Source organism: Panicum virgatum, chromosome 7K (assembly GCF_016808335.1).
Source record: "Panicum virgatum strain AP13 chromosome 7K, P.virgatum_v5, whole genome shotgun sequence".
Classification (NCBI taxonomy): Eukaryota; Viridiplantae; Streptophyta; class Magnoliopsida; order Poales; family Poaceae; genus Panicum; species Panicum virgatum.
Window position 1 is genome coordinate 35,481,444 of NC_053142.1, and position 23,421 is coordinate 35,504,864.

The 23,421-nt window shown below is 48.0% G+C and overlaps 3 protein-coding genes and 1 long non-coding RNA gene across 8 annotated transcripts; 2 read left to right on the forward strand and 2 right to left on the reverse strand.

Moving 5' to 3' along the window:
- Positions 1 to 213: 213 nt before the first annotated feature.
- On the forward strand, positions 214 to 3,297 carry LOC120642335 (putative pentatricopeptide repeat-containing protein At1g09680). The gene is made up of 3 exons (XM_039918793.1): positions 214 to 2,469; positions 2,552 to 2,695; positions 2,842 to 3,297. The coding sequence occupies exon 1, from the start codon at positions 220 to 222 to the stop codon at positions 2,026 to 2,028; it is 1,809 nt and encodes a 602-aa protein (XP_039774727.1). The 5' UTR covers positions 214 to 219; the 3' UTR covers positions 2,029 to 2,469; positions 2,552 to 2,695; positions 2,842 to 3,297.
- LOC120642336 (vacuolar iron transporter 1) lies at positions 2,704 to 4,842 on the reverse strand. Its single transcript, XM_039918794.1, has 4 exons — positions 4,487 to 4,842; positions 3,707 to 3,792; positions 3,472 to 3,586; positions 2,704 to 3,185 (listed from the first exon to the last, which is right to left on the reverse strand). Exons 1-4 carry the CDS (start codon positions 4,723 to 4,725, stop codon positions 2,885 to 2,887), a joined length of 741 nt encoding a protein of 246 aa, XP_039774728.1. The 5' UTR covers positions 4,726 to 4,842; the 3' UTR covers positions 2,704 to 2,884.
- A 5,187-nt stretch (positions 4,843 to 10,029) lies between these two features.
- On the reverse strand, positions 10,030 to 15,393 carry LOC120642337 (anthranilate synthase beta subunit 1, chloroplastic-like). The gene is made up of 8 exons (XM_039918795.1): positions 15,188 to 15,393; positions 14,920 to 15,089; positions 11,650 to 11,720; positions 11,501 to 11,538; positions 11,299 to 11,409; positions 11,114 to 11,213; positions 10,507 to 10,642; positions 10,030 to 10,366 (listed from the first exon to the last, which is right to left on the reverse strand). The coding sequence occupies exons 1-8, from the start codon at positions 15,297 to 15,299 to the stop codon at positions 10,265 to 10,267; spliced, it is 840 nt and encodes a 279-aa protein (XP_039774729.1). The 5' UTR covers positions 15,300 to 15,393; the 3' UTR covers positions 10,030 to 10,264.
- A 3,809-nt stretch (positions 15,394 to 19,202) lies between these two features.
- LOC120642338 lies at positions 19,203 to 23,397 on the forward strand. 5 transcript variants are annotated; one of them, XR_005662572.1, is made up of 3 exons: positions 19,203 to 19,681; positions 19,809 to 20,264; positions 20,439 to 23,397. It is a non-coding gene; the product is annotated as an uncharacterized LOC120642338 (long non-coding RNA). The 5 variants fall into 5 exon arrangements; XR_005662573.1 differs by having other exon boundaries at positions 19,204 to 19,681; positions 19,837 to 20,264; XR_005662574.1 differs by having other exon boundaries at positions 19,204 to 19,681; positions 19,848 to 20,264.
- Positions 23,398 to 23,421: the final 24 nt, after the last annotated feature.

Sequence of the window (23,421 nt, forward strand, 5' to 3'; positions counted from 1 at the left end):
TCTTTTCCTGCTTGCACGAATGGCGAGCTTGATTTAGAAAAAAATAATTGTCCCCTGTTCTTGAAAGCAACCAACAGTTGCTATTTGTTCTGTATTGCCGTGCAGATTTTATACCAACTAAAACAGTTTTTATTTGAATTTGTTTCTGCACAGCGGTGGAAGTTAACGAACATCTTTAAACTTGGCGGCTCTCCCTCCCCCATCGATCAGGCGATCACAATGCGCAAGACCCTCCGCCACCGCCCCATCCTGCGCCGGCCGCCGGCCGCCGAAACCCCGCCGCCCGTCTCTCCCCCATGGTACGCCGCGCCGCGGTCGACGCTCCCGCCCCCGCCTCCGCCCGCGTCCGAGGACGATTCCCTCCTCCTCGTCGCCGCGTCCGAAGTCGCGCTCGCCCTCCCGGTCCACCCCGCGCCGCTCCTCCGCCTCCTCCCGGCCTTCACCTCCGCGCACTTCCTCTCCCTCCTCCGCCGCAACCCGCTCTCCGTCCCGCCGCTGCCGCTTCTCTCCCTTTTCCGCGTCCTCCTCGCCTCCCCTCCGGGCCTCTTCCGCCACACCCCGGCCTCCTTCCTCTCCATGTCCCACCACCTCCACAGCCACCGTCTCCCCCACCTTGCGCTCCCCCTCCTCCGTATGCTGGCGTCCCGCCTCGGCCACGGCTCCCCGCAGCGGCTCCTCACGCAGCTCCTCTCCACGGTCTCCCCCGATGACCCGGCCCCTCTCGTGTGGGAGCTCGCCAGAGCATATGCCGATGAGGGCCTCCTGCCTGACGCCTGCTCCCTCGTCCTCCTAGCGCTCCGCAGCGCCGTCCACGTCCCAGTCCCCGCCTGGTCTGGCATCATGAGCCGGCTTCCCACTGCTACCGAAGCCTACGCCTTCTACCTGCGGCTGCTCGACGCGGGTGCTCCCCCAGAGGCCAAGCTCTTCAACGTGCTAATGCGTGATATGATTAAATCGGGTGAACTTGCCTGCGCGCGGAACGTGTTCGATGAAATGTTGAGGAGACGTGTGCGGCCGACGGTGGTGAGCTTCAACACCTTGATGTCAGGAATATGCAAGGCGTCCGATCTGAACGGTGCAAACGCTCTGCGAGGGCTAATGATGAAGGCAGGTGTCGCGCCAGATGTGTACACCTACGGAGCTTTGATGCAGGGGTTGTGCAGGGCTGGGAGGATACCAGATGCAGTGGAGATGTTTAAGGAGATGTGTGAGAGAGGTGTGAACCCCAACACTGTAGTGTTCACGACATTGATAGATGCACATTGCAAGGAGGGGAATGTGGCAGCTGGGTTGGACTTGTACCGGGAGATGGCAACAAGGGGTGTACACACGGATTTGGTGGTATACAATTCGTTGGTGAATGGCCTTTGTCGAGCTCGAGATTTGAAGGCCGCCAATGACATTGTGGAGGAGATGAGGAACACTGGTCCCAAGCCAGATAAGGTGACTTATACCACCCTCATTGATGGCTGCTGCAAGGAGGGGGAGTTGGACATGGCTGTGGAGATGAAGCGGGAGATGTTGGATGAAGGGGTTGCATTGGACGAGGTCACTTACACTGCGCTCATCTCAGGACTGAGCAAGGCAGGGCGTGCAGTTGAAGCAGAAAGGGTTCTATGCGAGATGATGGAGGCTGGTTTGGAACCTGACAACACAACTTATACAATGGTGATTGATGCCTTCTGTAAGAATAGTGATGTGAAGATAGGCTTTAAGCTGCTGAAAGAGATGCAAAATAAGGGTCTAAAACCAGGAGTTGTGACATATAATGTGGTTATGAATGGGTTCTGCAGGCTTGGCCAGATGAAGAATGCGGACATGCTTCTGAATGCGATGCTTAATATTGGGGTGCCCCCGGATGATATAACTTACAACATTCTTTTGGATGGACACTGCAAGTATGGAAAAGTTAGAGATGCTGAAGAACTGAAGAGTGCAAAAGGAATGGTTTCAGATTTTGGGGCTTATACCAAACTAATCAATGAAGTTCTCAAGAAGCCAACTAAGAGTTACCATGACAATAGATAGTTTTGCTGGATAGATGCAGTTATTTGTACTTCCCTACCTGTAACAACCTTAGGTGTTGAAGATTGAAAAGGCAACATTAATATAGTTTGCATGCTCAGACTGATGAATCATGTGAATGTACCTTGTTGAGCACAGATACCCCGGCTTTGAAGACTGCTGTCAGGGAGGGCAAAACAGAGGTTCTGGCAAATCAAGGACTAAATATGTTTCATGATTCTCTGTTCAGTCAATGCATCTTGATGACATGTTTGCCAAGATCTGAGATGTCTTAGCGACTGGTCTACCTGGTGCATGGCTGTGGTTGTGCCTGTTGGGTCCAAACTACTTGTACTTTGCAGTCATGCTACAGGACAACATAACAGATTTGCATCTGTTTCAAATGTCGAAATCAGAATTCACAGCCAATTCTGTCAGCTTGGGCAGAAATGGGATTATTGCAAGGTATCTCTTCTTAAGAAATTATTAAAGAACCTGTATCCATCTATACCTACCTGTCGTTAACATCTTTTTTCTTTTCTTTCAGGAGCTGAACTTGTGATATCATCATCCATCTTGGTTTGATGGCCCATATAGGCGTCTGTGGTATTTTCAACTTGCTTGTCATCACGGTTGAATATGTAGTGAAGTTTCATGTTCAGTCTTTATTTGACTGAAGTGACGCACAGAGGTATTTTGTTTACTTTTATATTCCCGATATTTATTCATAATTAAGTAAAACATAGAGTAGACTAGCATTTAGCTTCATTTGCTATTAGATAATGTAGTGAGATGTTCGAAAGGAGAAATACTACAGCTTTGCTTAATTTATTGCAGCCTAGTGAGACTTTGGTTACGAAATACTTGAGCCCTCCAACAACTATCTAGCTTGAACAGCCTTTGCCATCCCGTATGCTGCGGCTGAAGCAAGCGCTCCAATAATAGCAGTCTGGACAGCGCTGGTGAATGGGCGGTTCCCTGTAAAGCGACCCTTGATGTAGCCAAAGAAAAGCAGCGCCACCAGTGTGACTCCAACAGATGTAAGCATGGCATTTTGAGCCGTGGAGATGAACATGTAGGGCAGGAGAGGGACCAACCCACCGATCACATAAGATAGTGCGATTGTACAGGCACTCTGCAGTGCCCTTTTCGGATCTGGTTTCTCCAATCCCAGCTCAAACCTGAACACATTGCTCTGGTTAGTTGAGAAAAGCATTTACCACCATCCGTTAATGATACTTCTAAGTTCTTACCATATTTCATTGGGTGGTTAATGACTATTAACATTTTTCATTCATTTCTCAAATATAAATGTTTTCATTCTTGATAGCTTTATAAACTACCGCGGAACCGTTCAGATTATGTCAAACTATTCCAAGTTAATCTCATCAGGATTCATGGGCATTTTCTTCCAAGTACAAAAATTGGTTTGCGGAGCTGTTCAAAAGGTGGAATCAGTGATCATACCTCATCATGAAGTCTAACCAAGCTTGAGGGTTCCTCCTGAGCCCATCTACGACAGGGCCATACTCGTGTGGCTCGAGCCCATACTGCGACATGATCTCTCCAATTTCAGCAGCCTCTGGATGATCAATCAAGCATTCAAAACACCAACGGTCAGGATGCCATTCATATACACACAGGACAACAGGGATCTGTCAACAATGTTTCATGAACGGTTGTTCACGTGACATCCATATACCGGTGTCCGGGACTGTGATGATCTCCTCCTGCTCCCTCTTCATCTCCCGCTTGTAATGATCTGCCTCGCTCTGGGCCGCAAGGTACCTACCACATGTCGCGGGCGCGGACCAGAAATTCAGAATCATGCCTTAGTGGCACCTTTTTGAATTGAAAACAGCGTGGTGTTTATCTTGCCCTCAGAAAAAAAAAGATTAAATTATTGTTCTCCAGTTTGCTGGGCCTAAAAGTTGTGACAACACAGCGTGCTCGCGCCGAAGAGAGGGGCCACACACTTCTATCACGAGCTACCTTTTCTCCTAACGATTCCCTTTTTTTGGTTTGGACGAGGGCAATTTACAAGTTGAGTTGGTGGTGGCTTGGTGCTAGAGGACGTCAGTATCTGCTGAACAATGCAAAGCTTACAGGTCTATGATTTTTTTCAGTTCAGTCTTCGTATGCTACGGATATGATTACAGGCAGCACTCTAATACTCAAAGTGGAACATAACATGCCTCTGATTCTGCGCACAAAATTCAAGACGCTATCTATGATGAAGAACAACGCCTAACTAAGAATGTTTTAATTTTGTAAAAAGAAGAAGCGTTCTATCAACCAAGTACCTGAATTGAAAAGTCTGTCCTATGACTGAATATTGACATCAAAGTTCAGAAACAACTGGAACCTCGTTGGCACTAAACGGAAAAGACAAAACAGAAGGCGCTGGCAACTTCGGCTAGATCATCCGTGACTGAATGGGAGGGAAGCAAAGAGAGAGACGCATTCTGATCAGGTGGTTTACCCTCCGAGTCCCATGGAGATGGCGCCGGCGGCGACCTCGGCGAGGCCGGCGGTAAGGACGAGCGAGGAGGGCGCGCTGGCGCCGGAGAGCCCTGCGGCGAGGGCGAAGGGCACGGTGAGGCCGTCGGACACCCCCATGATGACGTCGCGCACCACCTCCCCCGCCGTGAAGTGGCGCTCCCGGTGGCTCAGCCGCTTCTCCAGCATCGGCTGCCCCTGCGAGGCACCGTCGCCGTCCATCGATCGCCGGACGCCGGTAGAGACGAAGCGCGTGGCGGACGCCGAACGTGGACGGGCTCTGCACGCCTGCCCGAGTTCGAATGGAAAGCTGCGTGGGACTGCTGCTTTCTGAATTCCGAATCTCCGCCACTGTTTTTATAGGAGTCCATGATGGAGCTCTCGGCTCCTCGCCCCCCGTGTCCTTATTGAAAAATCCTTGTAAAATACTCGTATTATCATAACATTGTTAATGAATAAAAAGCTAACTCAGTGGAGTCTCAGGATATAATGCATGTTTGTGTCACCATGCATACCACACGTATATGTACGCATGAAACCATGTGTGTATTTCCATGTCAAACACTTAGCTCAAGCTAAAGTTTTTAATTAAATGCATGTCAATTACACGTGGATGTAATACAAACAAAGAATTGCATAGAATAATTTGTAAGAAAAGCGTATCACAATTGAATATGGATAAGAAAAACATACATATGAGTATTGTGTTAGAATATGGACAAAAGAGGAGTAAAGAAAAAAAAACAATATTGATTAATTAGCTACCCCGCCTCTATATTTTCCTGTGAATTTTCAAGTACTTTGTTTCTTAAAAATCCTATCTCGTGCAACAAACATCAGATGTGCACTTGCTCAGTTTGTGTGGTGTGTCTGTAGAGATCTGCAGGGGTGGTCTAGAACGCATGTAAATGTCGGTGAGTGACAGGAAATTAAAAGTCTTAGAGAGGGCGCTGAGAGGCCTGCTGTTTTTACCTTTTCCTTTTTGGCTGTGTTGCCTGGAGTCTACGGCTCATTAGAAACGATTTTATCTTTAACAATCCAGTACTGGCGATCTAGTTAGCTTGTGCACTGATGTTCTTTTCCTGTTGTCTCGTCTCGTGACTGGTTTAGACTTTAGAGAGAGAGAGAGAGCTCCTACGACAACTATCTACCTCTTGGCAAGTGCAGGAATAAAATGCAGCGGCTACCATTAGAGTTGGACGATGCATCCGTGACGGGCACATCATGAGCCACGGCGCGCGCAGCTGTACGTGTCACGCCACGCACTCCACCTCGGTGCATCGTCACCGAAACGAAATCATGGCCTGCACATGCTTAGTTCGTCGCGAGAATACGCTCGCGACTACTGCAGGTCCGACGCTTCACCAGTCACCCCAAATTGCTGGCTCATGCCGGGCTGTCGGGACTCATGCCGTGTTCTGACTTCTGCGTGTGGCCTGGCTTCCGCAAGAGCCGCGCCGCCGCCCGCCTGTGCCTCTCGGCGGCCAAGTTAACTTTCAGTGCCAATCCTGAACCGTGCGGACTTTTCTCTGCTTCTGCCTGATCCATGGAGCCACTGGTGGCACCTATCTCCCCTACGAACGCTGCTTCTCCAGTTCCTCAATGAATTTGTAGAAGTTGTGGATGATTTTCTTGCCCTCGGGGGTGATGATACTCTCCAGGTGGAATTGGACGCCCTGGAACAGTCAGCGTTAGCCGTTAGCGCATAGCACCCATTGTCATCCTAGACTGCAGCTCCCTATTTTTAGGCGATAGACTTGAGTGGAGGAAACCATGTGAGGCGCTGGATGGTCGGGCAAAACGAGATCGGCTCTATAAATCTTGTGGCAGAGGGCCACCCATCTACAAGTGACGTGACGCGCACTGCCACTTCTACCGCGGCACCGCAGCGCACTACCGCGACCCCTCCATTAATTAGGCGTTCTTGCTCCCATCGAAGCTCACACCCCACCACAACAATGGCGGATCAGCCTCTCCCTCAGCTACCAGACCAAGAACCCTTAGCCAATTACATGAGATTCGTAGCCACACAAAAAACCCAAATGGCAAGGATAAGGGGTTCTGGACTGTATTCAACCTCCCTCTGATGTACCAGTTCGCTTCCCAGCTAAAGAGCGAGCATCATCAAGACTCATAGACCACGGATTCGGCTGCCTCCTTCATCTCCCACACCATTACCAGATGAGCCGAAAGTTTTATTGTTGGCTGCTTTGCAAGATCAACACCGAAGATTCAACTATTGCAGATGGGAGAGACGCTCGGGCATCTCTCACGCGAGAGCAAGTCCACTCCCTCACTAGCCTCCCAATGGGGCCTCGGCATATGAAGGTTGAGAGTGACACCGATCAAGCCGAGGGGTCCAGCAAACTTGTTGTGCAACGATCCTCCAATGCCAGGCCAGGCGGGCGGTTACCACTGCGGAGCTGGAGAACACTTTCAAGCAAGTAGTCGCCGAGCCTATCACTCCCGCTTTAAGAAAAATGGTTCTTACGTCGTTCATCGGCCTCGTGGTCAGGTACTTCCTAGCCCCTCATGGTTGTTGTGGGCTATCGCATACTAGTATACAGATCCCTCTTTCTGATTTATCCATGGTTGAGGAGTACGAATGGTGCCCCTTCGTGCCCGATGAGATCATGATCCGAGCGGCCAACACTGTCAAGAACCGGTTGGACCAAGAGCAAGTCAGGGACGATTTGAAGTTGACCCTTGGTCTAATAGGTTCTTGACAGCGTTGGCCGCTCCAATTATGATCTCATCGAGCACGAAAGAGCACCAGTCGTACTCTTGAACCATGGATAAATCGGAAAGAGGGATCTGTATACTAGGATGCGACGGCCCACAACGACCATGAAAGGCTAGAGAGTACCTGGCTGCTCCAATTATGATCTCATCGAGCACGAAAGAGCACCAGCCGTACTCTTGAACCATGGATAAATCGGAAAGAGGGATCTATATACTAGGATGCGACGGCCCACAACGACCATGAGAGGCTAAGGAGTACCTGCCTGCGAGGCTGATGAACGATGAAAGAACCACTATTCTTGAAGTGGGAGTGATAGGCTCAGTGACTACTTGCTTGAAAGTGTTCTCCAGCTCCGCAATGGTAACCACCGTCTGGCCTAGCATTGGAGGACTGTTGCAGCAAGTTTGCTGGACCCCTCGGCTTGATCGGTGTCACTGTCAACCTTCATACGCTGAGGCCCCATTGGGAGGCCAGTGAGGGAGTGGACTTACTCTCGCGTGAGAGATGCCCGATCGCCTCTCTCATCTGCAATAGTCGAATCTTCGGTGTTGATCTTGCAGAGCATCCAGCAATAAAATTTCCGGCTCATCTGGTAATGGTGTGGGAGATGAAGGAGGCAGCCGAATCCGTGGTCTACGATGTCTTGACGATGCTCGCTCTTTAGCTGGGAAGCGAACTGGTGCATCAGAGGGAGGTTGAATACAGTCCAAAACCCCTTTTCCATGCCATCAAAGGGAGGTTGAATACAGTCCAAAACTCATTTTCCTTTCCACCATGGGTTTTTGGTGTGGCTACTAATCTCATGTAACCGGCTAAGGGTTCTTGGTATGATAGCTGAGGGAGAGGCCGATCCGCCATTGCTGTGGTGGGGTGTGAGCTTTGATGGGTGCAAGAATGCCTAATTAATGGAGGGCTCGCGGTAGTGCGCTGTGGTGCCGCGGTAGAAGTGGCAGTGTGGGCGCGTCACTTCACTTGTAGGTGGATGGCTCTCTGCCACAAGATTTGTTGAGCCGATCTCAGTTTGCCGGACCATGCAGTGCCTCACATGCTTTCCTCCACCCGAGTCTATCGCCTAAAAATAGGGAGCTGCAGCCTAGGGTGACAGGGGCGCCTGCTATTTTTAGGGCGCCGTGCTACTCGTCTGTCCGCTGGATCATGTTCTGGGCGGTGCTGCATGTGAGGCAATCCTGCAAATCCTATGTGGTTTTTGCGATATCTTCCACGATGTATCTACATCAGCTGTACTTGCGTATATCATCTGTACCCAGTATTCCATAATGTGTATTCGTGCGTTTCACGGGGGACAAGGATATGGTCATGAATAGCACAACAACGACGACTTGTATTGCGTCAACAGATATGGTATCTCCGGTCCTCCCTCCTTGCGCCGACACTCTGGATGCATCCTCAAACAATGCACAATTGTGTTTTCTAGAATTCTAGGCAAACTAAACAGGTCCAAAGCTGGGACTGCTGCTTTCTGAATTCCGAATCTCCGCCTCCGTTTTTATAGGAGTCCATGGACCTCTTGGCTCCTTATTGAAAATCCCTGTAAAATACTCATATTCTCATAACATTGTTAATGAATAAAAAGCTAACTCAGTAGAGTCTCAGGATATAAATGCATGTGTCACTATCACTAGGCATACCACACGTAACGTACTCGAGCGAAAATTATATACCAAACCATAGGGAGGGGGGGGGGGTGTTCCATGTCAAACACTTTGCTCAAGCTAAGTTTTTAGTTAAATGTATGTCAAATACACGTGGATATAATACAAACAAAAAATTGCATAGAATAATTTGTAAGAAAAGCATAGCACAATTGAATATGGATAAGAGAAATATACATATGAGTATCGTGTTAAAATATGAACAAAAGAGGAGTAAAGAAAAAAATAAAATTGATTACCTACCCCGCCTCTATTTATCAATTTTTAACTATTTTTTCTTAAAATTACTATCTAGTGCAACAGCACGTGATCATAGACTAGTATAACCAAATTGTGATGTAAGCATTTACTTGTAGTGCTTGATAGGTCCGAACCACACAATCCGCTCCTTATCTTTATTTGAATTCGGGTTTGTTTTAGATTGGATCCCAAAAAGGCAGTAGCTCCTGCGACAACCCGTCTACAGTACAGGAATAATAAAAAAATATAAAATGCAGCGGATACCGTACCCTTTGAGTTGGACGATGCACCGTGCACATCATGAGCCACGGCGCGCGCAGCTATACGTTTGACGCCACTCCACCTCGGTGCATCGTCAAAGAACACAAAAATCATAGCATGCACACACTTATTTCGTCGCGAGAATATGCTCGCTCCTACTCCCATGCGCGGAACCGGCACTCCAGGAGCGCCCACGCCTCCCCAGTCAGGCAGTCACCCCAGGATTGCTCGCTCATGCCGGGCTGACGGGACTCATGCCGTGTCCTGCGTGGCATGGCTTCCGCAGGAACCGCGCCGCCGCCCGCCTGTGCCTATCGGCGGCCGGCGCAAATGCCGGTCTGCAAAGCGGCGACCGCCGTATTGCACCTCGGCAGCTGGCCCGATCCCAGTGGGCGCTGTCCTAGTGCACGGAGCGGCCGACGCCAACCTCGGCTAGGATGCACACCGCGGCCGCGGTGAATCGGTGATGGTGGCCGGTGCCGACGTGCCCAACAGCAGAAGGTTGCTAGCGTATCATCACCTGCAAACACCAGATGCTATTACGGCCGTCTTGCCGCGGCCACAAGGCCCAGAAGGCCAGAACTAACAAAGATGTCGCCAAAGCCCGCCTGCCGAAAATAACCGGATTTATTCATCGGAAGAGCACCAGCACCGGTGCTTATTTCATCAGATGAGTTTATTCAGAATCTGGGTCCACGCGGCTTTCATTACAATGAACGCAGAAAAATGAAGAGAGGAAAGCTGCTTCCAAGTTAACTTTCGGTGCCAATCCTGCAACCGTGCGTTCCAAGCGACTTTCCTATGCTTCGGCCTGATCTATGGAGCCACTGGTGGCACATCTTCCCTACGAACGCTGCTTCTCCAGTTCCTCAATGAATTTGTAGAAGTTGTGGATGATTTTCTTGCCCTCAGGGGTGATGATGCTCTCCGGGTGGAATTGGACGCCCTGAAACAGTCAGCGTTAGCCGTTAGCACATAGCACCCACAAGTATACAGCTCCAGGTAAACATCCTCAACCTGGCTTGAAGGGCCAGCGGAAGCATCAACTGGAGTGCCCGTGCGTGAAGCACTGGGGAGTAGAAATACCTGGATGTGCTTGTACTTCTTGTGGCGGGCGGCCATGATAAGCCCATCTTCAGTCCATGCAGTGGCCTCTAGAGCATCATGTGGGAAGGTTTCTTCCTCGATCACCAAACTGTGGTACCTCGCGGCAGTAAAAGGGCTGTCCATGGAAGCAAAGGATATTGTGTCAAATCGAGGGCAGAGGCTTAGTAGGAGTAGCACAAACAGAATTAAGAAACAGCTTTGTTTTCCTGACAAAAGTGTTATTTTATCAATACTAAGTGAAATGATATACAATCATCTCCTCAACAACTCCAGTAAGAAAGGTTTATGTTCTTGAAGAAAGGAAACAAAAATTAAGGAACTTCTCATACATGGCTGAATGACTTTTCAATTAAAAGCAGAATGACTGACAAGATGTTTCCTATAACTAATAACTTCTGTACAAACAGCGTAAGTTGCATGTCAAAATGTTAAGTAACAAAATAGCACTTGATGAAAACTAATGACTATGGCAATTAGTAAGTGTGAGCACTATAATAAGCTATGTGAATATGTGACCAGTAAAACAATACATATCCCAATCAAAATAAAATTTGGCTGATTCAGTGGTTTGGAAATCAAATCATACTTTGGCAAGCCATTGAATAAGGCCTTTCCTAATTCCTCATCGTAATAAACTGGAGAGCTTTTTCCATGCATCACTCCAGAAGGAGCCCGGATAATCTTTCCTGCATATTCATGTACATAAAGGTTTGAGAGACAAAAGATGAGGTCATGAAAAAACTAGTGAGCTGGTATAAAGATAAATGTTACCTCCAAATGCCTCCCCGATGCACTGCAGACCCATACAAACTCCAAAAATTGGGATGGTTGGGCCCAATTCAAGAACAGTCTGCAATGATATACCAGAATCTTGCGGTTCACCTAAAGAACAAATTTGAAAGTATTTTGTGATATTCATGTACAGTATGCTCAGGAGCTTCAACTCTTGTGATATTCAGCAAGACAAACTTACCAGGCCCTGGAGAAATAAGTATTCCTCTTGGGTTCTTCCTATAATACATGAAAAAAGGGAGCATGATCATCAAACTGAGAGTTTCCTTTTTTTTTGATAAAAAGCATCTACATCAAAATTAAAAACTGCTATGAGAGAACTATATATACCTTTTTACATCCTCTATGGTCAGTTCATCATTGCGATATACCTCGAAGTTTAATCCAAGCTCCCCCATATACTTCATTATTAAACACAAAATGTCAGCAAAGGAATATTTGGCTCATAGCATATATATGTCTTTTCTTCCACTCTATTGTGTTTTAATAAAAGTGTAGAAATGAAATGTGAATTTCAAAAAAGGATAAATGGATGGCTCCTATGAGGAAGAACAGAAATACACTAAGTTGGCTTAATGTCAATAATAATGACGTGACCATAAGAAATGTCTACCTTCACAAAGCAGTATGCCATCCTACCTCCAGTATAAGCATTTCAACGTTACTCCCTCCGTTTCAAATTGTAGATCGTTTCGGCAAATTTAGATACATAATTTGTGTTATGTATCTAGACATAGCATATATCTAAGTACATAGCAAAATCTATGTATCTAGATTTGCCAAAACGACCTACAATTTGAAACGGAGAGATACAAAGCTAAGGTAGTTTTGTCAAGTGAACTTTTTAGTATTATCAAAGTCAACATTTCAAATCATGGCATGTAACCTGACAAGTTATTCGATAAAATAACGGGGACAATTCAGAGGATCTAATAGTCACTGATTTGTCACATAAAACATGCTTCTGAACACAAATCTGGCATTAACTAATGCCTAGATATTAATGACCTCCACATGCTTTATCTTCGTGGTATAGTATTTTCAATTAATGGGCGCCACAGTTGAAGAGTCAGGAAATGCAGAAGCACCAATTCCAATTTTTTCACTTGAACACAAAAAAGGCACGCATACTTGTTTTACCAAAATAAACTTATTTTTTGAGAAGTATACCTTTTATAGCTTTATTACTAAGGAGCATTCCAATAGGCCACCCTTCGATATTAACCATTGTTTCAAAAGGCTACCTAAAACCTAAGAGAAAATTGGGATTTTGCCCCTATGGGAAGTGGGTTTCGCTGGAATGCCATCGAAATCGTGGGTTTCGCTAGAATGCCCTTATGAAGGTTGCGCTTTACGCTATTTTGCCATTTCGTGATTTTTGACAAATTTACCAATTCTGCAGCTCAATTTTTGACCTGGATGGACGCTTTTGCCCCTGCCTCCTTCTCTCTTATCCTCTCCCCTGTTACTCCCATTTCCTTAACTCCCGTTTCCTCCATCTCTGGAGCCGACGCCCCGCGGCCAACGCCAGCCAGCACCGGGCCGCCGCACCCAGCACCGTGCGGGTCCGCCGTCGAACCGCGAGCTCGCCCTTCAGCTGCTGCACCACCGCCGACTGCTCGACCGACACAACCGCCCGCACACGCTTCCCGCCGGCGTTGTCCTCCGCCGCGCCGCTGTCCTCGCCGCGCCCACGCTTGCCTAGCCGGCCGCTGTTGTGCTGCTGCTGGTGGTGGTGGTGGGCGCGGTGGTACACGTGGCCGTCCTCATCCTCATTGCCGTAGTCCTCGTCGTCGTCGTCCGCGGAGGAGTCCTTCATCCCCGGCGGGGACGGGGCCGCCTGGTGCTGCAACTGCACGTGGCGAGCGGCAGACGAGGCCGCGGGCGCCGGCAGCGGGTGGTGGAGGCAGGCGGCGTCGCCTCCCGCCGCAGCGTGCGGCGGCGCGTGCGACCCGCCGCCGTTGTGGTAGGCGCACATCTCGCGGAAGAAGAGGTGCTTGGAGCTGAGCAGGTTGCGCGCCTCGTCCTAGGCCTTGGCCGAGAGGTCGTCGATGGCGTCGAGGAGCGCGTGGTTCTCGACCACCCGACGTGCAGCTGACGGCAGCGCAGCAGGGGCTCCTTGGGGCGGCGGCTGGGGGGTGCTGGCCGCAGGCGCGCCGGCTCCTGGTGGCGGCGGCCGCGGGGCGCCGGCTCGTGGAGGCGGCGGCTGCGGGGCGAGGGCTCCGGGGAGGACGCCGGCGCTCCAGCCGCACCGCACGGGGAGAATAGAGGAGAAGAGAGAAGGAAGCAGGGGCAAAAGTGTCCATCTAAGTTAAAAATTGAGCTGCGGAATTTGTAAATTTATCAAAAATCTCGAAATGGCAAAATAGCGTGAAGCACAACGTTCATAAGGACATTCTAGCGAAGTCCACAATTTCGATGGCATTGCAGCGAAACCCGCTTCCCATAGGGGCAAAATCCCAATTTTCTCAAAACCTAAGAGCTAGCGGGTCACCCTCCCACCTAGAGCCTAGTGATATGCCTAATCCCTATTAGGCACTAGGACACACTCCATTGACCACCTAGAGCGTTCATCTTTCGAGATCTAATCCCATGAAGAAATTAGATGCCAAATTCAGTGCCTGTGAAAAGCTATTCCAGGTAGAAATTAATAGAAATGTAGTGAGGACTCGAAGATATTCAATGGAAATGAGAACCAAGTTCGACAAGCCAACAGCTACTGCATAAACCTAGAATTCGTATTTCAAGTTCAGATCATGCAATGATGGATGATATAACCAATTTGTGGAACTGGAAACATGTGATCGCCATCCCCAAGAACAAAGAATGCAATCATGATTATGGCTTCCACCTTCCGTATCAATTTTTTTTTCAACAAGCACTGTTGATGTAAATTACCGACGTGCCTACCAATTTTTTTTATGGGACTTTGTTCACAAAAAAAAGTGGCAATATCAGTTGTTTAGACTTTACTTTGGTACATGGATGATCCCTTCCAGATATGGAGGCCTACTTAAGATTCAAATCCCATAGCAAGGTTCATATTGTATTAACAGCGTCATGGAATACATTCCGAGCAATCTTGTGATCATGGATCCATCAGTTGATCTAAATACAAGTAAATTGAAAAGGCATTCCTGTTGTCTATTATAAACGGCCAATAAAAAATTTAAAGGATACCATTATCACGGACAAGGCAAGGTGGCATTACATACATACAGTACATATTATCCTAGATCTACCATCATGACCGAAAATCAAAGAAATTATTCCACCAGGGCAGAACGTTTCACCCTACAGATAGTAAAACATTTTTTTCAACATCATTAAAGTCAGAGGGAAAATGCTCAAATAATTATCCAGAAATGCATAAAAAACAATCTGCCGCAATCATCAGCATTTGAGCAAAAACACGTGAACAATACTGCACACATGCCACTAGATAAAATACACATGTCACGTGTGCAGTATGAGCCCGCCGATGGATCGAGGTCGCCACCACTCACTCATCCCCACTAGCAAGGATATCTCATACACAGATCACAGAACAAAACAATTCGGAAGAAGGGAACATGTCCTAAACACAAAAAGGCCGTATACCTGGCACAGGTTGTAGGTAAAGCTGTCGTAGTTATCGATGACGATGATGGGCTGCTTCTCCGTGGCCGGGCGGCCGTCCAGGTCCGCCACCGGCGCCGCCGCGGCCGCGCCGACGGCCACGGGGGACGCTGCCTTCCCGCCCCTAACTGACAGCCCGCCTCTCGCGTATCCTGCGGGGAGGGAAGCAGCGATACGGTCAGCAACGCGCCGAATCTGGCGAGGAAGGCCCGAGGGGGGGAGGGTGAAACCGGGAAGAGCGGACACGTACGGCGCGCCGCCGGGACGCGCGAGAAGGCGGGTGCCGGCGAGGACGCCGGCGAGCGCGCCCGGGCCGCGGCGGACCCCGCGGAAGGCGCCGCGGCGAGGTGGGAGCAGGCCATTCCCGGCGTGAGTGAGGCGGCGCGGTGGGGGTGTGGTGGGCGAGCGTCACGGACTCCCGGTCGGTCGAGGCTCGGGAGCGTGGGAAGATGCGGCTCTGTGGTTATTAAATAGAGAAACGGGGGCTTTGTTTTTGGGTTGGGCTGGAATGGCGGGGAGCGATTAGATTAGTGAGTGGGTTTAGCGATCCGATCTGATCTTGATCTGGTGCGGCGGCCTCCATGGCGGCCACCCTCCGCTCCTCGTGGGGAGTACGAATTGAAAATTTCAAAATCGATAGCACGAGCCACGAGCGCGGCGCGGCGGGGCGTTTCTCTCGTTTCTTTTCCTCGCGGCCGGGCCGCCACCCACCGCCGGGCGGGGCGCCGTGCCCGTGCGTGCGTCGGCGCGGCCTGGTCGGGTCGAGTCGAGGCAACAGCCTACGGGCGCCGGTGCCTCGGCGACGGCGCCCCCCGTCGCCGTCAGCTGCGCCGCGCGGCACCTGTTCCTCGTGCGTGCTCGTGGCCTGAGCACTAGGACCTCGCGCGTCCGGGGTTTTGGATCGCGGGTGCCGGGAGGGTCGCGATCACTCCTCTCCCCTGCGGAGGATTTTGGGCGGAGACGCCGGTCTTGCTCCGCCGCATCGTTGCGGGAAACGGATGGCGCTGGTAGTGGTAGGTGGCGGAACAATTTTGGGGTCAAATTTTGACTCCGTCGATTTTTTAATTATATTATAATAAAATAAATCTTCAGATGAATGGATCGATCAGTTGGGGCAATGGCGTCAGCAAAGTGTACACTCTGACAGAGACGATGGGTAAGAAAGACCATCTGAGCGTGCGGGCAATTTCTTGTATTCTGATTGCGGTGCTACACTGTTATACGAGCTTACAAGCCTACAAAGTTTTTTTTTTTGGAACTTAAAGGCAGAAGCACTGACGCATCATATAAGGAGAGGAAGAAAATAAGTTCTTACAATAGTTGTGATTACATAAATAACTAGGAGACACACACTCTTAGGCCTAAGAAACATAGAAAAACTAGAGTCTACAAAGTGAAATGCGGAAAATATTGCAGCAGGATTTATGGCCGTTTACCAGGTCGCAAGCAGATGCTCTCAGCTATCCCACTACGGCACTACCGACCGCAACTGCTCCATCGAAGATTTCATGGTGCTCGATGAAAGTGACCGAGAACAAAGTTAAAAGAATCACGAAAGGTTCCAGCTTCCAGGAAGAAAAATTCAGAAAGCGCTGGCTTCCCTGATGCAAAACCAGAGATACGGCTGGTGAGGCAGAGTTGCACCCTATCTACCAGGCGAATAGCGACTAAAATCCACGTTAGATCCTACGTACTATCTTGTTAATGTAGCTATTCTTTCTAGTAATAGACAAAGTGTCCTTGGTAAGATTACAATCTTAAGATGTGATGGATCTAATATCCTATGAGCGGTCTTAGACGTCAATATCTCTACTATTTGTAAAGAAATCAATAATATTTTATTCTGTCAATCGGAATCCTAATCGGAACCAGACAAATTAATCGGAATCGTAATAGAAATCCGAACAAATCAATCGGAATTCTAATCAGAACCAAACATTGAATGCCTTCCATGATCACGAAACGGCCTGTACACGAAATGAAAGAGTATAAAGTTGGTAATCTTATGTAGGTCTATTATAGTGCCCGTAGTAAGGTGCAAGCACTATGCAAGTTGAATGCTAAATATATTAAACTCATTTATCTTTTTGGATGTGCAGGTATGGATAGATGTTGACTGTGCTATTATTCAAAATTGGATTCCATGAAGTAAACTGAAATCCAATTCTTTTTATCCCATCTGCACAAGAAAAGAAAGAATTGAAAAATATTGACAAGAGGATCGGAGAGATATCTCTCAGATCCTGAGAAGAAAACTCCTATCTCCAATGAACCGCAAACTCTGGGAGTCTGTCTGTTTGGACTCACGACGAGTTGTGGTAGACTTAGGCCTTCTCCAGTGGCCGCACCCTCGTCCCAGTTGGCAACGGAAGGAATCGGCGCAACGACTGGAGCATGCGCACTTTCGAGGAGAGAGAGAGGAACCGCACCCAATATATGCCCCGATTCCTCGTGACTAAAAAATTGAACAGTCCCACCAGCCAGTTTCTGCTCGCCGGCCAACCACAGGTGCAGCGCAGGGCAAAGGGTGGGGGAGGGGAGGGGCGTCTATTTATCGCATTCTGCTATTGGAACCCGTCCAATCGCAGAAGCGAGCCGCGCGGGGAAGATAAACAGCGCCCCCGCCGCCCCCGCGCCCCCCGGCTCCGGCGGCGCCTCCGCCGCTGCCCTCCACCGCCGCCACGCTAACCGAGCTCGCCGCCGCGCGCCGCCGCCTTCTCCTCGCCCCCGCCGCCGGCACCGCCCACCGGTTGTCCGGCCCCCGCCCGGCCGGCGGCGCTCCCGCGCCGCCTCGCCCTCCGCCGGCCGAACCGCCACCACCGCCTGGCTGCCGCCGCCCCCGACCCCCTCCTCTATGGCCGGCGGCCATGGAGCCGCTCCACCCCCAGCAAACCGGAATCATAAGGCCGCCGCTGCCCTCCACCACCCCGGCCGCCGGCGACCTCGCCGGCGGCCGCGCCGCCCACCAACCACCCCTCGGACCCCGGCCACCCCCTCCCCTAACCCCGGCGCCAACCACCATCGCTGGCTCGAGGTTGAAGGAGCACAGTGCGCGCGCGGGCCCACCTACCAGCGAGCTGCGCCTCCCTTCTGCGATAGCTCGACCTCCAGCAGCGCGCGCGATAAATAGCCTCCCGGGGGGAAGGTGCGCTGTGGGGCCCACACCACTGGAGAAGGAGGACTCGGTTTGGAAAAATCGCGATCTCATGCCTGTTCGGCTGCACTATCTTTTCTGGGCTGATTCACTGTAGCTACAGTACACTGTATCTACAGTAATGGCGCATCACGTGCTCCCTTGTGTGCTCGAGTCTATACCACATGTAGTCTGCTACAGTATCAGCTCCTACAATACCTATCCTCTCACATAAATTAGCCGCTGCAGGAATCAGCCCATCCAAAACAGCAAGCCGAACAGGCTGTCAGCCTACGTGCCCCGTGTTTCCTCGGTGCACCACCTCCACGACCGGAGAAGGCCTTATAAGTCATAGTGTTTTCTTACATTTTTTCAGACTATAGAGAAACACATTCTGAGTTTTTAGGAGTCTGTTCCATATTCATAGTCATTTTGTACTCTATTTTTTCAATATACCCTAAAAAATACATCCATAAAGCTTGGGTACATGCTCTATGCTGCATCACGAGGCCCTAATCACAACTATGATAGCATAATGTAGCAACAAACCACATACCAAAGTTTGCAGTTCGAAAGGAATAAAAGCTCGGGTGTCATAAATATGCATGGACGAGGAAAATGAAAGTTGAAACTTGGCACAAGCAGTTTTGGTTGTTCGTTTTTGTTTAGCAACTAACTACTGTAAAATTAAGTTTTCACCTTTTGAACTTTTGATGGAATATATAGTAGGTTGTAAATAAAATAAAAAAACTATCGAATGTTTGAACAGCCAAGAATTCAAGATTTATGGAACATTGTAGGGTTACCAGTCGAGTATGGACCTATCCAATGATAAGCTCCAACACTTAATTTCAACTGTTAAATTATTGTAATATAATTCAATAATCCATTTATGGTTGTATGGTATGATTGTTCTACATTTATTTTTTACCTCTTGCAACGCACGGTTATTTAACTAGGTTTATAATGTACAAGAGTTTTTTTTATTGCTTGACCCTTTATATCTCTATCTCTACTACTAAAAAGAGGTTAAAAGTGACGTTTTTTGTGCTCATCATCCTCTCCTCCTCAACTTTGGTTAAGCCTCCTACGGTGATGATTCGTCCGCACGAATCTCGCCTGTGATCCTTTTCCTTCCGCACGAATCTCGCCGCCTGCCAAAGCGGACGCCCGCTTCCCGCACGCCGCCGCCGCCGATCTCGCTCCCTGCCAAACGTGCACCCGCTTCTCCCACGCCCGCACGCCGCCGCCGTTCGCGCCAGAGTCCGCGCCGGCTCCGGGCGGACGCCGGACGCCCTCTCCATCGATTCCGCGCCAGCTCCGGGCGGACGCCGGACGTCCTCGCCATCACCGTCGCCGCCTCCATGCCGACTCCGCCATCGCCGAGTCTTCACACGGACGGCGCAACCCTCTGACTCCAGCGTCCAGGGCAAGAACGGGTCGATTGCCGGACGCCCTCGCCATCGAGGCCGCGCAAGCTCCGGGCGGACGCCGGACGCCCTCGCCATCACCGTCGCCGTCGCGTTCGTCCGTCCCCTATCGACGCATCGATCTGCCACCGCCTGCCAGGCGCCATGCCCCCCGCACAGACGAGCACCTCCAGGAGTCCAGGTCAGTCTCTGATTCATGACGCCCGCAGATTTGCAACCAATGGCCCGACATGATTTTTCTTCTTATCCCCGTGATGAACCTCCAATAGTCTAATAAGAAATTAGGATTTCATCCGTGGATCCTTTAGGCCGCGTGACTTCACCTCAATTCTATAGATTGCCTTCAGATCGACGCGTGCTCATGGATGAATCGTTGGTGATTCCCCTGCGGGCTCAAGGTACTCTTCAATTTCCTCATCTTCTTCTATTCCCGCGGTTAATTTCTGTCCATGGTCAATTAGGATTTTTGTTGTTAATTTCTGTCCAATAGCAAATTCCTACGGTTGCTGACGAGCGCCCGCAACCTTGATATATATACAGTATGAAGATCATGCAAGGTAGATTCGATCCCATTGCTTTGCAAACTGAACCAGCTTTTGCTTAGTTTTCTGAAATCTTATTGTTACATTCTCTCTACTTAACCTGTGTTTACTGAACTCCATGCTTAGGTCCTTGCAGTAGGCGGGTTCTTGATGTGGGTCATCAGTGGCGCAGTGGTGGTTCCTTTGATGGTTAACTTCGAGATTGACCTGTCGTCCTACTGGGTGAAGATTTCTCACCAATATTCATAATTTCATATATGCCCAGCATTACCTTTCTATCTGCTAGCATTTGTGTAGTGTTCAGTATACACAGTCAGGACATCTGAGTATAGTATATTTAGTATACGCATTCAGTACAACTAATTAGTGATGTAGCTTTGGTTGGCTTCTTTGCAGAAAGATCATTGAGCTCAGTAGAGTTGAGATGCACAAGCGCGGAGCTGCAGTAGGAACAACACCATGTCTACGCTCACTGCCCCTAGCCTGTTCGATGTTTTGACTGCTTATCAAATGGTGGACAACTGGACATGCTAATGTATCATTGAAAGTCTTTCATTCACATAGTTTGATTGTAGATTTTATTGCAGAATATATTCGGAATTGAAGAACAACTCACTTTTTGCTAAAATGCTGATTTTGTCTGACTATATCATGATTGTAGTCAAGACTGCTAATCCCACCTTATTAGGAATTTCTCAGCAAGGAAGGAGCACAAGCCAGCATTACTGTTTTTTTTTCACGGAACATAATATTAAGAGAGTTAAGTCACTTTGCCTACTGATTTTTTTCCTCTTACAGAATATTTCTATGCTTTGTAAAGTTTTGTTTTAACATCATGGCCTTCTTGCACATGTATGGTCCCTTATATGCTGAAACCTTTGATTGATTTGTTTGCCCTGCATATATCTGCCATTGAAGCATGAAATAATTGGTGCTCCTTCAATTGTCACTAGCACTCCTTAAGTAGCCTTAGGATTTGGTACCTCAAGCGTATTTCTTTTTAGAATCGATTGACTTTGATCCGTACACAGCTCCCATATATGAATTGAAAAATAGCTAGCTAATTAATACTCACGCCGGCACATATACGAATATATGATAAAATATCCGGCTGGAGTGTTAAAGATATATTCTTTGACGTAGTTGTGACGTACTCATCTTTCTTGCATGCGGCCATAAGTCAAGTTGGAATTTCCTTGATCTCACATAATATGGAGCCAATCTGCACGAATTGCTTCTCATGTTGCTTGCGCAAATTAACTCCATAAAAAAATAGCTTGGTTGACATAATAGCTCTACAAGGTAAATCCTCTTCCTTAATGATGAGCCCATGACTCCGCAAGTTAATATTTCAGGTGTTTTATCATCTAACAATACGAAAGATCCATCTTTCATAAACTTTGGTGCATTTTCATTTGATATAAGGCAAAACATGACGAAGGAAGAGGATTTACCTTGTAGAGCTATTATGTCAACCAAGCTAATTTTTTATGGAGTTAATTTGCGCAAGCAACATGAGAAGCAATTCGTGCAGATTGGCTCCATATTATGTGAGATCAAGGAAATTCCAACTTGACTTATGGCCGCATGCAAGAAAGATGAGTACGTCACAACTACGTCCAAGAATATATCTTTAACACTCCAGCCGGATATTTTATCATATATTCATATATGTGCCGGCGTGAGTATTAATTAGCTAGCTATTTTTCAATTCATATATGGGTTGGGCTTTTGGGCTAAGTCAGGTACGTATTAGAGTCTGGTTGTGACGTGGCCTGGTCTACGCCTGCGTGCGTATAAATAGCTGCTAGTCAGCCATGTACTGATTAGATTGGATTTTATTGTGGAGTTATTCCCTCGTCGAGCCGCCGCTCGAGAAACCCTAGCGGGTGTTTCCAGATCCTTGTGGATTTGCGTGGAGTGCGTGATCGAGATTCTTCGGCTCGAGTGCGTCGCTTGGAATTCTTAGAGTTCCCTCTCTTCTGATCGTGGTTCACCGCGGGTGGAAGAAATTATCTAGGGTTTGGATTGCAATCAATGTAAGCCAAATCGATTTATCTTTGTGCAAGTACTGTTTCAGATCGTTGAATTATTAGCCATACGTGTGGTGTGTGGCTATTGCTGTTTGACCGCTGGTTATTTCATATATCATGAATATTCAGTCTGCTTGCTTGTGCTGATTGATCAACGAAGCTGTCGTGGATTATGCTGCTTATCCTTTGTTTGGATCCGTCATTATCTCTGATACAAGTTATTGCCGTGAGAGTCAATCTCGTCCAGTTGTGTATTGCCGTGACTGCTAGCTGAATAAATAAATTAGTTGCCATATTATCTGTTTGACATAGCTATATTTTTTTCTCCTGCCATGTTATAATCGGCATTGTTAGAAGTGCTAATTAACCTATGACGTTTGATCTAAATCCTAGATGGCTGGTATGCCACTTTCTATAGCACTTATAATTTTAGGAAGTATCGATAATGGGAGATAGTTAATGTTGTTTTGCAACAACATGACCTTCACGGATCCTCCAACACCTGAAGAAAAGGGAAAAGGATCCACAAGAGTCTATAAATTATTGAAATTGAGTCTCTCGTGAAATATTTTGAGATTGCAATACTTTGAGTCAGAAAAATGATTTATTGATTAGCACTTTGATTTTTTTAAAGCATTATCATACTCTGTATTTTCCAAATTAACTTTTTGATCCTATTGTTTACATCATTCAGACATCTGTTTTGACTTTTGCATGTTATTTTTCACATACATTAGCAAAAGCTTATTTGTATGGTCAGTTCAACTATCATTTCTCCAATTAAATCACTGCTAATTATTTTCTTTGAACCCTTCAGTTTATACATTGTTTACAAGGCCATGGTAGGCCCCAAATATTTTGGCCAAGATTTGATCAATTATATGTGGCATATAGGAGTAATAATATGTAGTATTTTTGTTCACAGGTGCAATAGTTTCCCCCCTTTTATCACTTTCTCTAGAAGGTATACTGTGAAATATATGACATTTGCATGTCGGGGACGCCATTGGAGATGGATGAGGTGGTGGGAACACAGGACTACAGGAGCATGGTAGGGCGGAGCTCTGATCATATGGATATGCAAATGGAGCGTCCCGCATTAATATATGACATTTTCGGTCTGTGTTTAGGAATTTAGACTTATGGAATCGATATTCAAATCATTGTATGGCATGGATATATATAACTGAAAAAATATATCTTATGTACCATATTTTTTGTTTAACTTTCCAATTATTGCTTTGAAAATTTGTTGCCTCCTGTGGCAACGTATGTGCATAGAACTATTTGATGAAAAATATAAATGTATATGGAGTTGGCTATATTTGCTATATTTTCAACTGAGC